Here is a 16,247-nt window from a genome sequence, read left to right as displayed (position 1 = left end):
GCCTTAACAGGCGTGTGGAACTTTTTTGGGTTGGGGGCTGCTGACCCACAGAACAATCAGTTGGGACGGACGGACGGACGGACACACACACACACACACACACACACACACACACACACACACACACACACACACACACACACACCCATGACTGAGAAGGAGAATGAGTGATGGAAGAGGGATCACTTGATTCCCTGTTTCTGTTCATTCCCTCTGGGGCATCTAGTGTTGGCCACTATCGGCAGACAGGACACCCGGGTAGTTGGGCCTTCGGTCTGACCCAGTATGGCCATTCTTACATTTTTTGATAGCTCAGGGTGCTGGTAAGAGAAAATGGAGGAAGCTTTTACTCTTCGGTTCTACTCTAACCTCAGTCTGTAGTGGCTGAAATGTACCCTAGATAGGCTATGGGACAGCCACTATCTGAGAGAGACCAGATGTATTCTGTTGGTAAGAGATGAGCTTTTGAGCTACCTAGAGTTCTTTGAGCATTCAGGTTCTGACAGACCTATGTCTGTTCTGTGAATAGACAGAGAAACTCTGGGGCATTCATTACCACAGCTTTCGCAAAGGGTGCAATATTTTCAAATGTGGTGCCTAACGTGAAGAACCCAAATTCATGAGAGACCTCAAAACAGTGCTTGATTTCCTCACTGCCACCCCAGTTCTCATTGCCTTCAGTGGAATTTGGATTCCACCTTAGTGGTCTGAAACACAGCCTGGCTGAGGTGAATGAAAGACTCCCAGGCTGTGTATTGGGTTCCACAGCGTAAGCAGACAAACATCACAGACCATGGGATGCCCCTATCCCACTTGTGTTTTGGTTTGCAGTTCGTGTACAAGTGGTAGAGTAGTTTTCATTCAAGGCCCACTTGCCTTGCAAGCGGAAAAGCAACAGCTTATTGTAGGTCTTCCCACTGTCCTGAAACAGGTCTGTGCAAGAACTATGATATGGGGATTATTGTTGCACCATGTGTGCTCTGCTTCATTAAACTAATTTATTTTGAACATGTTTATCTGTAAGGAGAGCTCGTTTTACTGGACTGCCAATGTAGCTTTTTCTCTATCTAGAAGACTGCTGTACATAGTTTGTTTGCAAGTGCTAGTGTAACCCACACAGCTAGTGTGGTTCACTGTCCCATTTAGTGGCATTTAGACTATTTACAGTGACCGAGAAGAACAAGGGAGCTCTACAGCATAAGCTGAGAGTCCGCTGGTTTTATAGCTCAAGTTGTAGCAGCTCTTGCACTAAACTCTAGAGGTCCCCGGTTCAAATCCACCCAATAGTGGTTACATTAGAACAAGCTGTAAAGGAGGATGAATAATGTTAACTGCTCATTCGCAGTGGCACGCCCCTTGCATTCAGTGGTTCCGTGAAAGGAAGAAAGATTTTTGTGATAAGACGCTGGAAAATGTGGAGTCAGTTCCTTGTTCTTTCACAGAATCTCTGGGTCACCTTGGGCAAGCCACTTAATTTCTCTGTGCCCTCGTTTCCTATCTGCAAAATGGGAATAAACATGCTTCCTTTCTCTTCTCTTTTTTTGTCTGTTTCTAGAATAGATTGTGTGAGGTGCTGTACGTGCATAGAAAGACAATACCCTGCCCCCTGAGAATATACAGTCGGGCACTGGTCACGTCTTAGGGGCTTCTAGACACTGCTGCTATCAAATCATAATAATGCTCAATGGTTACAGTGTTAGTTAATTGGAATGAGGAAAAGACTGATTTTGTTTTTGTTTTTGAATATTTTCAGCAAATTCAGTAAAGCTAGAAATGCAAAGCGATGAGGAGTCTGACAGGAAACCCCTGAACTGCGAAGATGAGATCAGGGGTCATGATGAAGGAAGCAGCTTGGAAGAACCCCTCACTGAGAACCACGAGATGGCGGACAGCAGAAAGATCCAGGAGCTGTCAGGCGAGGGAGGAATCCGGCTTCCGAATGGTAAACTGAAATGTGACGTCTGTGGCATGGTTTGCATTGGGCCCAATGTGCTTATGGTACATAAAAGGAGCCACACTGGTAAGCAGCTGAAAGAAAAACGGGTGACTGCCTGTGGCATCTGATGTTGATATTACCTGACAACTATTCTCTTCCCTTTCTACTCACGGGTGACACTAGAGACGGTGGGGAGTGGAGGGGAATGGGATAGATTTTGCTTTTTCAAAATATCTGGTGGCGCTCTATTGTGGCCATGTCAAAAGCTTCCAGGGCATTGCATGCCGGCTTTCCATACTGAGGATTACCACAGGAAAGAAGCCTGTAAATAAGACTCATTCTTGCCTGACAGTAATATGGTGAAAACTCAGCACAAGCAGGATTGACAGGCAAGGTTCCCTCTATGTTTTTCCACCCTTAGGGCATGTTAAATTTTGTTATGTGCACTGAGGAATGTGCATATGTGCACCATAGAAACGCATGCTGTCCCCTGTGGGCAGCTGTGGGCTCTCTGCTAATCAACTGGGTGGCACCTGAATTTCTGATGGGTGGCATCCCAAGCACACAGCTTACCAATCTTTTCCCAGCCTTTAATTGTGTGTGTGAGATCTCAGATGGGGGATTTTTCCTCCCCCAGAGCTAAGTGGCTAAACTTACTAGGTTTAAGGCATCATGATGGAACAAGTGTATGTATTTGAGGAAAGCTGATTGGGACCCCAGTTCAAGAAAGCACTTAAAGCATGTGCTCAACTATCCTGGGACTTAAGCACATGCTTAAAGTTAAGCACATACTATCAATTAATTGATGACAAAGAGATTAATCGAACTTTTGCACAGAGCAATAATAGGCATATTGTAAGTAAGGGTGTGATTCTGTCCCAATGCCAGGGGTCTATGACTTCTCTCTTTGCTCTTGGGGTAGGACTGGCACAGCTATCAGCCATCCCTCTGCAGCTGGAGCAGCAGTGGTCAGGGACAGGTTGCTGTGACTTGTCCTAAAAATACCTGTGATAGACTCTTTAACTTAGAATTAAGGTTATGTTCTTTACAGAAGTTGTATTGATTAAAAATTAACATCTCTGTATCATGCCAAGCACTGAAATATTGGCAGAGGAAAAGCACTACAATGGAACCTCTCTAGTACAGAACTCTCTAGTCCGGAAACATCTGTTGTCCAGAAAGATTTCAGTGAGCTGGATGTCCACTTTTCATGGGTGTGGACAAGTTTCCAGTGGCCCCGTAAAGTTTGTTGACAGCTGCCAGTCCTAGCTCTCATGTTCTGTGCTGTTGTTTAGCTCTAATTTAGCCCCAAATGCCCACTAACAGCCCAGGAAGCTGTGGAAGTCTTGATAATGCTCCTAGGCCATATCGACCTCCTGTGGCCCAGAAAATTCTCTCGTTTGGAACCGAGGGTGCCAGACTAGAGGGCTACGTCTACACTGGCCCCTTTTCCGGAAGGGGCATGTAAATTTCACCAGTCGTCGTAGGGAAATCCGCGGGGGATTTAAATATCCCCTGTGGCATTTAAATAAAAATGTCCGCCGCTTTTTTCCGGCTTTTAAAAAAGCCGGAAAAGAGCATCTACACTGGCCCCGATCCTCCGGAAAAAGTGCCCTTTTCCGGAGGCTCTTTGAAGTAGGAATAAGGGCACTTTGAAGTAGGAAAAAGGGCACTTTTTCCGGAGGATCGGGGCCAGTGTAGATGCTCTTTTCCGGCTTTTTTAAAAGCCGGAAAAAAGCGGCGGACATTTTTATTTAAATGCCGCGGGGGATATTTAAATCCCCCGCAGATTTCCCTACGACGACTGGTGAAATTTAAATGCCCCTTCCGGAAAAGGGGCCAGTGTAGACGTAGCCGAGAGGTTCAACCTATAGTTAGAGAACTGAAATCTTGATTGACAGTTTGACATTCCACTACCATAATGGTCATCAGCAACCCAGTAGAGAGCCACTTCTTATTTAAGCACCTCCACAGCTGGGTGATTTGGTTGCCAAACCCTTTGGTCACCTGCATTTAAACCCCCACCTTTGCCTTCTACTGTGCAGAGCAGCGTCACTGTCGGGGGGCTGTGGAGCCTAGGGTTGCGTAACACAGCTGTTTTTGTAAAGCCCTGAACGCTTCCTGGCTGCATTCCAGCTCTTTGCCCCTGAGCAGAGAGGCTGAGAGGTGCTGTCCGTGCAGATGATTTTGAGCCTCTAGAAACGACTGTTCCTGTTGCTGTGTCGCTGGCACTCCAGCTGGCCTGTTGGCTTATTTTGAGATGTTGCTGCTTCACTGTGCACAATGGCCTTTCCGTAGACGGGAGGGTTTGCTTGGGTGTCCACATCCTGGTCTTTACTGGCAAGAAGCAAATGGTTAAAAATATGACCAGATGGCTAGTGGTCCAGCCACGGGCTGCTGCTTCATTGGCAGACACAAATGGGCTAGACCGAGCGCTCTCCTTGCCTGCGTGGGGCTACACAGCTCACGGGGGCATGCTGGGAAGGAATAATGCTCCAAAGGCACCTCCCCTTTTCCACTGGTGAGGGCAGAGCAGTCAGTATGCAGCCCCTTCCATGGTGCAGTTTGGTCCCCCATCCTGCTGCCTCCAGCCAGCTCAGCTAGACCCTGATACCAAACAGCTTACAGTTGTCCTCCTGCTTGGCCTACTGCTAAGGCAAAGCTATGAGTCACCCGGGGGAAAAGGGGTTGCAAGATAGCCCCTTTCTAGAGCAGCCCATGTAAAGGAATAACAGGAGAGCAGCCTCCTCCTTTCTTACTGGACATTCTGCCCGACACCAGCCATTGCAGATGGACAGAGATGGAGGAGAGAAGTAATCTGTGACAAGCATAGAAGGAGTGTAGATTTTTGCTCCCCACTCTGGGGAACCAGGAATGCTCAGTTCGGTGCCTGGTTTGTTCCTGTGACCATAGTTTCATGATGCCTCCGATTCAGGGGCGTGTGGTAACCCTGCAATGGAGCCCCTAATGCGGCTGAGGGAGGCAACAGCCCTATGGAATTTCTGCACTTTTTAAGGCCTGGATTGTCCAGGGAAAGGGCATAAGGGATGGGATGTGATGCATGGAGCAATTTCACCTGTGCAGCAGCCTCCCAGCTCAACTCCTAGCACCCCCAAGCTAATTTATTTTCCTCCTCCTTTCTTTTTTTTTTTTTTTTTTGTTTAAGCAAAACTTTCATGCTCCATGCTATTAGGGATGTAATAGTGTAGCAAAAGCTTATAGGTAGGGTTGCCAGATGTCTGGTTTTGAACTGGACAGTCCAGTATTTGAGCTTTGTGTTCAGGAAACAAATTGAGAAAATATAAATGAGAAAGTAGAAATGTCTGGTATTTTCTAAATAAGATGTAATGTAGATTGTGATGTAACGTCAAGTGTCTGGTACTTTTGTTGAAACCATCTGGCAGCCCTACTTGTAGGTTAATACTATAGACTACATGCATTCCCCCCCCCCCACACACACACGCATATTTACCAGTAAATATTTTAGCAGGCTGGCCAGCAGTTCGGCTCGGTCCTGGCTTGAAACAGGTCTGGGATCTACCCCCTCTGTGGCTCTGCATTTAAAGTGTATTAGGAGCCAGGTGGGCAGGCAGCCCAGCTCAGTTCTGGCTCGTACTCGGTCCGGAAGCTCAGACCCCTTGTGACGGGGTACAGAGACCCCGCACCAGGGAACCTGCGCCCTCTCAGAGGGGCTGCGGGACGGGTACCGGCCGTGTGCCGGCTGCTCCCGAGCCGCCGCTCAGCTGAGTGGCGCTGCGGCTCAGCTGGAGGAGCGCCACGGAACAGCTGAGCCCGCCCCGGCCCCGCCGGTGAGATGGGGAGGCGTGACACGTTTAGGGGCACGACCCCGTCAGCCTGACCGAGACTGGTGCGCAGTCTCAGTCCTTAGGGCCCTGGGCTGGGGCCCGAGAGTGAGGGAGGGCCCGGGCCCCCCTTCCTTCCCCCGCCCGAGGAGAAAGGAAATACAGCAAAAACCCCAACGTGAAGGGCAAGACCACCCATTTGAAGAAAAGCTGTCCGGCCCCCGGACCAGACTGGGGGGTGCCCGGTCACACCCCTATTTGACAGGGACTGCTGCCACCCCACTGCCTCTGTATCAGAGGTAGCAGCGCAGGGTGACAGGCAGCTGGTCCGCGAGGGGAACTGCTTTTTAAACTGGCTCCCTTTGAAGACCAGGTTCCACCTGGCACCCTGTGCTGCTGCCTCTGATATAGGCAGGGGGCTCCTCCGGAGTGAGGCTGGAGCACGCTGGCTGCGAGCCCCAGCCCCAGGGACTATAGACTAGCTGACTAACAGATAAGAATGCTTGAGATTATTCGACTATTCAGTTAACCGATACTTAACATCCCTATTGCACACAGGGGCAGGCTTGTAGCAGATTCTTTGAGGGTTTTGTGTTACTGCAGTAGTTAGATAATCAGGTAATACTGTCATTGGATACTCCAGGCATTCGTGTTTGGTGGAATCGAGGGGTGAGGAGAGTAGGGACAAGACTTAATTTGTCTACAGAAATAACAAGGAATTCTATTGTTTTAAATATGAAATTGTAATGCCTCTAGGCTTGTCCATTTACAGGGATGAACAACAACCAAAAAACCCTCCTATCTTTCCTCTTTCAGTAGAGCTGATACCATATGGTGTACATTGATGCTCTTCCGTAGCCATGCTGCAGTCTCAGTGAGGTTTGTGAGTCCCTTACACACACTGAATAGTATCTTAAATCCATCACCATGATACTTTGGCTTTGTCTGCACTAAATGGAAGATGGCTGCTGCTGCCACGATTGATCTTACAGAGTTCAATGTAGCGAGTCTAGTTAAGACTTGCTAAATCAAACTCTGAGGGTGCCCTGTTGGCATCTTTACTCCTGCTTATGTAATTGGAGTTGCGTACCTTAAGCCAAGCTTCCAGGTCTAGTATAGGCCTGGCTTTAGCACTTATCTAGCACGTTTCATCAATAGATCTCCAAGTGCTTTTCACAGGAGATCAGTATCATTATCCCCATATACAGTTGGGTAAACCAAGGTGTGGAGTGGTGAAGTGACTTGCCAAGTGACCCAGCTGGCCAGTGGCAGAGCTAGAAATAGAACCCAGTTTCCTGAGTCCCAGTCCAGTGTTCTATCCACTAGGCCATACTGCCTCCTTTCAGTGCAATTTCACATATTGCAAGATACTGCTATTCAGCGTGGATGAGGGTATCTCAGTCTAGCCCACCTTTGTTAATCCACTTTTCACATTGGCGAAATACTGCATTTTCTGCTGATCTCTTCAGGAAACTCTCAAGCATTTGGTTTCACCCCATCTGCGTGTTAGTACCCCAATGTATATTTGATGTACCAGGGAAGAAATTTTCCAAAGCCTACTGTCACATTCACAGCTTTGCAGATGCACACACAGAACTGTGACCAACTAAAAGGATTGTTTAACATTTTCTTCTACACAGGGACAAGGCTGTTTTAGCACAATCGATTTGGGGCCGGGGGAACCAGTTGTGCTATTCAGTATTCAAGACATTCATGTTTAATTTGGTTACCTCACAAATTTAAATAGATGGCCTTATTATCTGGTTAGCGTTAACATCACTAGACTGTGAAATATTTTCATAGAAAGGCTTAATTTGATTTAATGCCTAGACTACTTGCGTCTATTGCCTCTTTCACCATGATATTCTTTGGCATTGGCTAAATGGAACAAAAGTTCTAGGGCTAGATTTTTCAAAAGAATTTGGCATCTTCTATTTAGGCACCTTAAAAAATGGGCAGATTTTAAGAATTGCTCAGTTCCCATTTACTGCATAAATGAAAGAGGCTGGTTTTCTAAAATTATTCTGTCCCCCGCAGCTCTTATTGATAACAGTGAGAATTGGTAAGTTTTGTTTTGCTTTTAATTTGCTTTTTCATTTTAAGAATTAATCAGGTGCTGAGTTCTTTTAAAAATCTGGCCAAAAATGTACTTAAAGGTACTTTTGAATTTTTTTTCCTATACTTTAATTAAAACAACCCAAAACAACTTTATGTGGAGGATGAAAAGTAATATTATCATTAATGCTATTTGAGCCCAGGAATGACTAAGAAATAACAAATAAAATCCCTCCTCCAGAGGTGGAATTATCCAAGATAAAGTCAAGTAAATCCCTTAATTTCTTTATTCCTGCATTTGTTTTGTAGTTAACCACTGTTGTAAAATGCTGATTAGCCTCACTTCTTAACTAGCTAATGGTCTAGATGTTTATTTCTTGCATTATATTCCAAGAAAATGAGAGGGACTTAAAACAACATATTTGGAAATGGAATCTGTTCTCCCCCTATCGATCCAAACAGGGCCAGCCACCAACATTTTGGCACCTGAGGCAGGGAGCTCAAATGATGCCCCCTCGCTTGGGCCCAAACTTTGGAAGGTCTCAATTCTGCCTTCTTTCCTGTTCTACTACTCTCAAGGAACTCCACCATCTCTGTGCATCTAGAGCAGAGGGAATACATATGCACCAGCACAGACACAATTTTCTACACTCTGGGTCCTAGTGGCACTCATCTCCCCCACCAACACATACACAGTCTGGCACCTGAGGCGGCAGCCTCAGTTCGCCTCATGGTAAGGCCAGCCCTGGATCCAAATAACAACTGATGGTTCTGTTTTTGCTATTGTTAGGGTAGCAATAACGCTACCATTTCGTCTGTGCTCCCAGAGCAGTTGAGGCAACTAGTGCACCCTAGGCAATGGTTTTTCCTGTATTTTAATTAAAACATCCCGAAGTAACTTTGTGGAGGATCAAAATGAATATTATTGTTAATGCTAAATTAACAGTTTTTTCAAACCTCCTGGGCAGAGTCTGAGGAGGCAAAGAGGGCTGTTCTTTAAGTCTCCCTCTTTCAGTGCCTAACGCATTCATTGAGCAGCAGAGCTGTCGGCAAAACACAGTTGTCAAAATCGGAATCCTTTCATTTCTACGGGCGAGACTTTGATGCCTTGAGTCAGTTTGATCTTGAGTCTTATTTAAACCAGGGCTGCTTTCTACCATCCCTACTAGGGAAAAGGAGTCTTAAAGGCAGGTGTGAAATAATGCCATGAACGTTCACTTCAGTTAATTTTAATTAATTTAATTAATTATCATGCACCACTGTAGCATTGTAAAAAGGGCCTTTGTGCAAATGAGAACGGAGTCCATTTCTGTCATTTGCAAACAGTCCTGTTGATTACAGTGAGACAGCTTACAAAGAGAAGTGCTTCTCATTGTTGACAGGAGTTAGGATCTAGCCCTAAATTGGGCTCCATATATACAGGTATAGGTTGAACTTCTCTAATTTGGCACTCTCCATTCCAGCAACCTCCATGGTCCAGCATGATTTTAGTTACCCAGATGTCCACTTTTCATGCATGTGGCCAAGTTTCCTGCAGTCCCATAAAGTTTGTTTACAGCCATCCATCCTGGCTCTGTGTCTGTGCTGTTATTTAGCTGTAGTTTACCCGTAAATGTTCTCTAACAGCCTAATAAGCAGTGGAAGTGTTGGTAATGCTGCTAGACAATATTGACCTCCCACAGTCTGGAAAGTTATCCAGTTTGGAACTGGTCAGGTCCCAAGGGTGCCGGACTAGAGAAGTACAACTGGTGTAATGTGTTTGGAAAGCTATACAACAGGCATTGGGTACTACAATGTCTCTGCTTCACCCATTTTAAAATCTCCAGAATGTAAGAAGCTTTTTTAAAAAGCAAGTGGCTGTTCTGTGCAGGATGCAGTTTTTATTGAATTTGGAGGAAACTTATTTTACCTGCTAGTGTCCTACCATCTTACTGAGGGCTACTCCATATTATCTTCAATACTTTGAAAGCCAGTAGGCCTGGAGTCTCCCTAAGAGTGGCTGATAAGGTTTGGATACACCCTGGGCCCTCAGTTACTGAGAGTAACACAGTTGTAATTAACAGTGGGATGAAATGCAGCAGAGGCTAACTCATACTGAAACTTCTGTACACCACTTCCGTGCTGAGACGATTAGGGAGAATGACTGACTGTGTACGTGGAAGCAGTCCTGTTAAGCAGAAAAGGAGCTGGCGTTGCTTCTTGAGAACATTTCAACTATTTTTTATGGTGTAAAATGCAGAAAACATTCATAGGAAATTGATCAGCACATCACCCTGGTTTCAGAATGTTACTTGAGATGATCAGCAGTATTAATTTGTGCTATTGTAAAATCTGTAGCCAATGGGCTGTATATCGGGGTGGCCAAATTTCCTGACCCTCGAAGCTGCATATGATGATCTTCAGGCATTTGAGAACCAGGGTGCACCTGCCAGAGCTTGGGGCCCAGCTCCTGGGGGAGGCCTGTGCCCCAGGAGATGAGCCCTCCCTCCCTGCTGGGTGGAGCCAGAGGTGAGGAGTGAAGCGAGCTGGGTGGAGTCACATCCCACCCAGCTGTTTATCCTTGCCTATCCATCTGAGAACTGCGGGGGGGAGGAAGGGTGGCGCTGAGGATAAGAGAAGGAGCATGCCTTGGGAGACACTAGAGCTGTGTGGGGGGTGACCCTTTTAAATGGTGCCCCCCTCACTTTCAGAAGGCACCCGTGATCACTGGCAGAAGCTCTTAACCCCACCACTCTGCTGCAGGGCACAAGCCCCCAAGCTGCCCCACATAATCTGTCAGGCAAAGAATGGGGTTGGGGCAGGCTCCGTGAGCTCCATTTTAACCATACAAGTGCCATATGTAGCTCACAAGGTGCGATCCAGGTCTCCTTTCTCTAGATAATCCAGTTACAATTCCTTATGAAGAGCCAAGCCCCATCAAATCCACTTGGCCCAAATTCCCAGAGCCCAATTCACCTTGTATCTTGTGCAGTCAACGTGGGTGTGGAACTGTAGCCGATCAAGAATGGTAACATTTTATATTCTCTTTTTCTCGTTTTAGTGACTGTGTATGTTCCAGGTCAACCAACTAGGGCCGCAAGCTTCAGTGGACACTTGGCTTCTACAAGGCGTTAAATGTTTAGCCATGTGACTGTTGGCTTGAGTTTTGCCTTTGTAAAAGCCAAAGAATTGTTGAGGTTTAGTTGGACTAATCCTCAAGCAGAGGGACTTCAGAAGAAAAAATGATCTGTAACCGTTATCTGGTCTATTTTCTTTGTGCCAAGGTGTTGAAATTAACATACAGTACAGTTAATCCAAGAGCATATAGACATTGCAGTTTACTCTTCTAGGGAACCACACACTTAAAAAACTGGGATTGCTGGTTTGTGTTCTTGGGGGGGAGTGTCTGTCCAAAGTGTGAAAAATCTGCATTTTTTTTTAAAGAAAAATATCATCTAGTGATTCGGGAGGGAGTTCTATTATTTTATTTGGCAGGAGGGCAGGGGAAAGTCTTTAAAATGTTTTGAACTTCTACCATGACACATTTACAAACTATAATGTGTATTCAGCAGGGTTTTTTGGTACTAGACATCTAATTTTGTTACACTTCATATTAATGTTCTATTTATAAATCATTTATAAAGGGTTACTGTATGATGAAGTGAGGTTTTATTAAACAGTTAGAGTCCAAAAGGTGAATAGATTGTGTATAACAATCTGTATTGCCTTCTAGTGACCTGCTTGTAACCAGCAATAATATATACCACTCTTGTCTGTAACATGTTTATTACTCCTTTATTAATCCTTCATAAACCATTTGTAAATAGAACCTTAGACTTCTCAATTGTGGGTGTTCAACACACAATTTCAAACTTGTTGGGAGAAAAGTAACACCAGATCGAGTCCATAAAATACTTTTTGAAAGTTCAAAACAAATATTTCCAATTATTACCATCAGCATCATGGTTAGTTGATTGGAAAAAAAGAATTTTTGGCCCAACTTTTTAATAACATTGTCATGCTCTCAAGTAAATTATATTTCTTAATTTTGTATCCAGCACACGTGATAGAATTTACAGTAGACACAAGAAATAGTGTGATGACCACATAGCATGCATTTTATGTAACAAGGGAGTATTTAATCTTACAAAAACAATTAATGAAGACTTTGGAGGGATGAGACTGATGATTGGTTGATGGCATCTGCAACAGGACTGTAATGTAAATATGGCTTAATCTAATTAACAACAATGAAATGGAACCACACATGGCAAAATTGGAAAAGTGGTTGCCTGACGGTATGGAATCTTTCCATTAATTAGTCAACATTATGGAATGGCTAGAACTGAAAACTGAGCCCAGGAGTGGACAGAAGAAGCTGATGTGTGGCGTGGGCTACGTCTAGACTGCAAGCCTCTTTTGAAAGAGAGCATCTATACTGCAACCACTTCTCACCCACTTTTTCAAAAGAGAGCACCCAGGCAGTCTGGATGCTCTCTTTCGAAAAAGTCCTGTTTGCATTCAATAACACCTTTTTTCGGAAAAAAAAGTGTTATTCCTCGTAAAATGAGGTTTACCGCAGTCAAAAAAAAGCTGTGTTCTTTCAATTTAATGTCAAAAGAACACAGTGGCAGTCTAGATGCAGGGGTGGTTTTTTGAAAAAAGGCCACTTTAAAAAACAAAAAACAAAAACCCTGTAGTCTAGACACACCTGACTGAACATAGCTGAATTCCTTCTCTCTCTTTTAGCATTCAGAAATGAAAGGCCAGATTTCTGCCCTAGATCTCTTTGGCAATGAGGTTACCTCACAGATCATTGCATCAAAAGGGGGCAAAACCGTACAAGTAAGATACTAGAATACTGGACAATTGATTACAGAATGCAGTCAATTAAAAAGAAAGATGATGTTCTTCTTCAGCCAGCTTATTATCAAACCATATATGCGTTTATCACATTGGGATTGGTGTGCCCAAAACCGTACAATAGGAGATGTGCTTAAAAAATAAACAGTTTTACTTGGATGCTGAAAGTTAGGAATATCTTTTAACTTTCTTTTTGAATCAGGTATTCCAGTGTTGAAGATTCTGAGTCAGTAAAAGCATATGGTTGACAATTAAGTACACACTTCAATTCCATTGACTTCCTTCATAACGAAGAGGGCTTCAGCATATGATTAATGTCAAGCACATGCTGAAGAGCCATGTTGAATTGCGAGAGACTCAGTGTGTTACAAAGTGTATTGCATAGTGTATATTTTTGTATTTCATTTCACAAAAAATGTTGTCTTTTTTTCAGATTTTCTACATTAATTTTATTTATTATTTAATGAAACCTGTGTTGTAGGTTGGGAAGAGAATCAAAACCTCCCAGATTAAATCAAATCTTTAATATCAACACAAATGGTTTTACTGAAGGGTTAGTAATTTCTTCTTTAAAACAAAACTCTTGTATTGATGATAACTTTTAAATAAATGGTCTTTCAAGCCAAACCTGTTTACTTCTCATTTTTCTAGGGTGCAGCTTTTTTTCACTGTGTTTGCTACTTACTAAATCTATTGGAGCCTGATTCTCATTTACACTAAAGATGCTTTACATCACGTCAGCAGTGCAAAGAGCCTCAAAGGATACGATTAATTTTTTTTTTTAATTTGAGGCCATGATATTTATCCAAAGTAAATATTTGACTGTTCTAAAACCCCTCTGAGGATGAGGCCTATTAAAATATTTGTAAACCATAAAGAGAGCTTAAATTTTCCATCGTGATGAGTGTTTTCGGTTGCCCAGCTTAGAACACCTTTTTCAGAGGGTGAATGTTCAGCCCTGTGTGAAAATCCGACCTCATAAAGCATCTCAGGTTGGGTGCCCAAAAGTGAGGCACCAAAAATATTGAAAATGTTGCTCATGGTCATTATGAAGAGAGCAAGTTCTTAGCATCAGAGAGTCCCATATTACAAAGACATTCAACACAGGGTTTGCAGGGGATTTACATTGGGCGATGGAGTGGGCATAGATACGGCTGCACTAGACTGTGTTACAAGCGATAGATATTGTATGTGTTCTGTGTTTGATGGTTTCTTGATGATTCTCTCCACTGTAGGTGAGCGCCCCTTCCATTGTAACCAGTGCGGCGCTTCTTTTACGCAGAAGGGGAATCTGCTGAGGCACATCAAGTTGCACTCTGGGGAAAAACCGTTCAAATGTCCCTTCTGCAGCTATGCCTGCCGGAGAAGGGACGCCCTCACAGGACACCTCAGGACACACTCTGGTGAGCCTTCAATGTCTCCTCTTCCCTGTTGTTTTCTTCCTTAGCACTGTTAACCCCAAGTAGGTTATGAAATTGCAACCATGTTTCCTGATGAATTAGTTCTGGGCTGCTAGACGCATCCGAGTCCTAAACTCTGGGAACCCAAAATCCAAATCAGAATTGGGCAAATCAGACCTACCCCTTATGCAAATGAGATGGATGCTAAATTTCCCTTTGTGCATCTCGACGGGTGCATCCTGCCTTTTGGCACTAGACTGTGTCGACACCTTGAGCGCTGAGCATCTGTAAAATCCCAAAGGTTGGTCAGAACAAAGTAGTTCATCTAAAAATGTATTTTACTATTTGCGTCACATTCCGTTGGCTCCTAGTAATTTCCGTTGATTGGTAAGGTTTATAGACACTAATTACTGGTAGGGTTCAGGCATGCCTTTAAGCCATAATGCCTCCTAGATCATAGGAAAGATGTGGCAAGTGCACTCCTATTGAAGAGAATTCATCGTGTGCTCCTTAATTGCTGAATGAACACAGATAGATAATTGGACGATATGACAATTGTTCTTACCTTTGTAGCATTGCACTTGTTTAAAGTGTTGATTCTTGGTACACACAAGAAAATATTTATGAAGTCTCGTGCGGTGAATTTCTCACATTCTTCTGACCATAACCGCTTGAAATATGGCAAGAAGACAAAAAATATGATTTTTTTTTTAAGAAATAACAGAAATAACCTACCTTATAAAAACACACGCAGTGTGGTTTCAGGTGATTTTCATAAAAGGCCTTTAGATATTGTTACCTAGAGATGAGTTGGTTCATGTTTCCTGTGTGAAAATATCAGGTGCATAGTGCCCTTTTCTCACGAGGCTGAAATATTGCTTGCTCCGCAGAGAGATTTTTCAGAAGCTCCCTTGTCACTTAGACGTATGAGTCCCATTGGAAGCCTCTGGATGTTGCACTCCTCAATGATTTGCTTGCCAGTTCTGCCTTTTTAGTTTTGAACCTCCGCTTCATTTTGAAGGAGTGTCATCTATGTAAGAGAGGTTTTGTGTTTGTTTGTTTACTGACTCCCCTCACTACACCAGATGGGCACCAAGAACAGCCACACTGAGCCAGACCAAATGTTGTCTAGTCCGATATCCTGTCTTCCAACAATGGCCAATATCAGGTGTTCCCGAGAGAATGAACAGAACGGGGAATCATCACATCACCCCTCCACGGTCCCCATTCTCAGCTTCTGAAAAATGATATTTTAATAGACTGATCACAAGAGTCTAGTTAAAGACTCTAGAAGATCTAACAGAAGTCTGGTAGACTAGAATCTTTGCCTCTTCTCTCTTCCTTAGTCATAAAACTAGATACATCAGAGATGAAACCTAAAGATAAGAGAATTAAGACAATGGTGAATATGGTCGACAGTGAAAGCCCTACACACTGATCTAGATTAGGTGGGGTTGGTTTGAATCCACATTGCTCCACTTGAATTGAGAGAGCTATGTTGATTTGCACCACTGAAGATCTGGTCCATTATTTCAACGTGTGAAGTTCTTTTTCCCTTAAAATGAATTTTAACAATTAAAAGGACACTATCAAATTAAACATCGCGTTTTTCTCTGAAATATTATTTACGTGTTGCTCGTTGAAAGAAGCACCAACACGTGCTGTAGGAGAGAGAGTTTAATTTTTTTTAAACACCCAGTTTTTCAGTTGAATGTGTGTTTTTTGGCGGCGCTTAGTGTTTTATGACACCACTTAGTCAGTTTCATTGTTTCCCCTGTGTAGTCTTAGTCAGTTTTCCCCTCTTCCGTGTGTGGGTCTTTCACACAACAAGAGAGGAAAGGAACACATTTTAAAAAATAGGAAAATGTGATTGTAAACTGATAGAAATTAGCATGTCAGAGGCAGCTAATGTACCTAGAACTTCTTTTAATTTTTTTAAAACACTGAATAGCTTTTGAATTCATGTCTTTTATTGGATCCACATCTGTTGGTGAAAAAGATGTATTTACAAGTTGTATACAGCTCTTCTTTGGGTCCTGGAAAGCTACTGCGAGCATCAGATCTAAATGCATTTAGCTGTGATGCTTGTCTGTTTCTTGCCAAGAGACTTTGGTCCAATAAAAGAGATTAGAAAGACAAAATAAGTAAAGTAATGTCCTGGGACTGATACAACTATACCTACACGGATTTTGAGTTGACAATCCCCCCTCC

At 43.7% G+C, this 16,247-nt stretch overlaps 1 protein-coding gene across 7 annotated transcripts in view; it reads left to right on the top strand.

The window, feature by feature from the left end:
* The window catches only part of IKZF2 (IKAROS family zinc finger 2), a 139,874-nt gene that overhangs the window by 73,174 nt on the left and 50,453 nt on the right, over nt 1–16,247 (top strand). For 6 of the 7 annotated variants that reach the window (XM_075933947.1, XM_075933950.1, XM_075933946.1 and 3 more), the window contains 2 exons: nt 1,754–2,020; nt 13,872–14,039. In XM_075933947.1, the coding sequence (XP_075790062.1) occupies nt 1,754–2,020; nt 13,872–14,039 (435 nt within the window). The remainder of the gene's footprint in view (nt 1–1,753; nt 2,021–13,871; nt 14,040–16,247) is intronic. The other variant, XM_075933945.1, reaches the window with a different exon arrangement.

Source organism: Pelodiscus sinensis, chromosome 7 (genome assembly GCF_049634645.1).
Source record: "Pelodiscus sinensis isolate JC-2024 chromosome 7, ASM4963464v1, whole genome shotgun sequence".
Classification (NCBI taxonomy): Eukaryota; Metazoa; Chordata; order Testudines; family Trionychidae; genus Pelodiscus; species Pelodiscus sinensis.
Note: the sequence above shows the minus strand (reverse complement) of the source record. Positions and strands in the feature narration are given on the sequence as shown.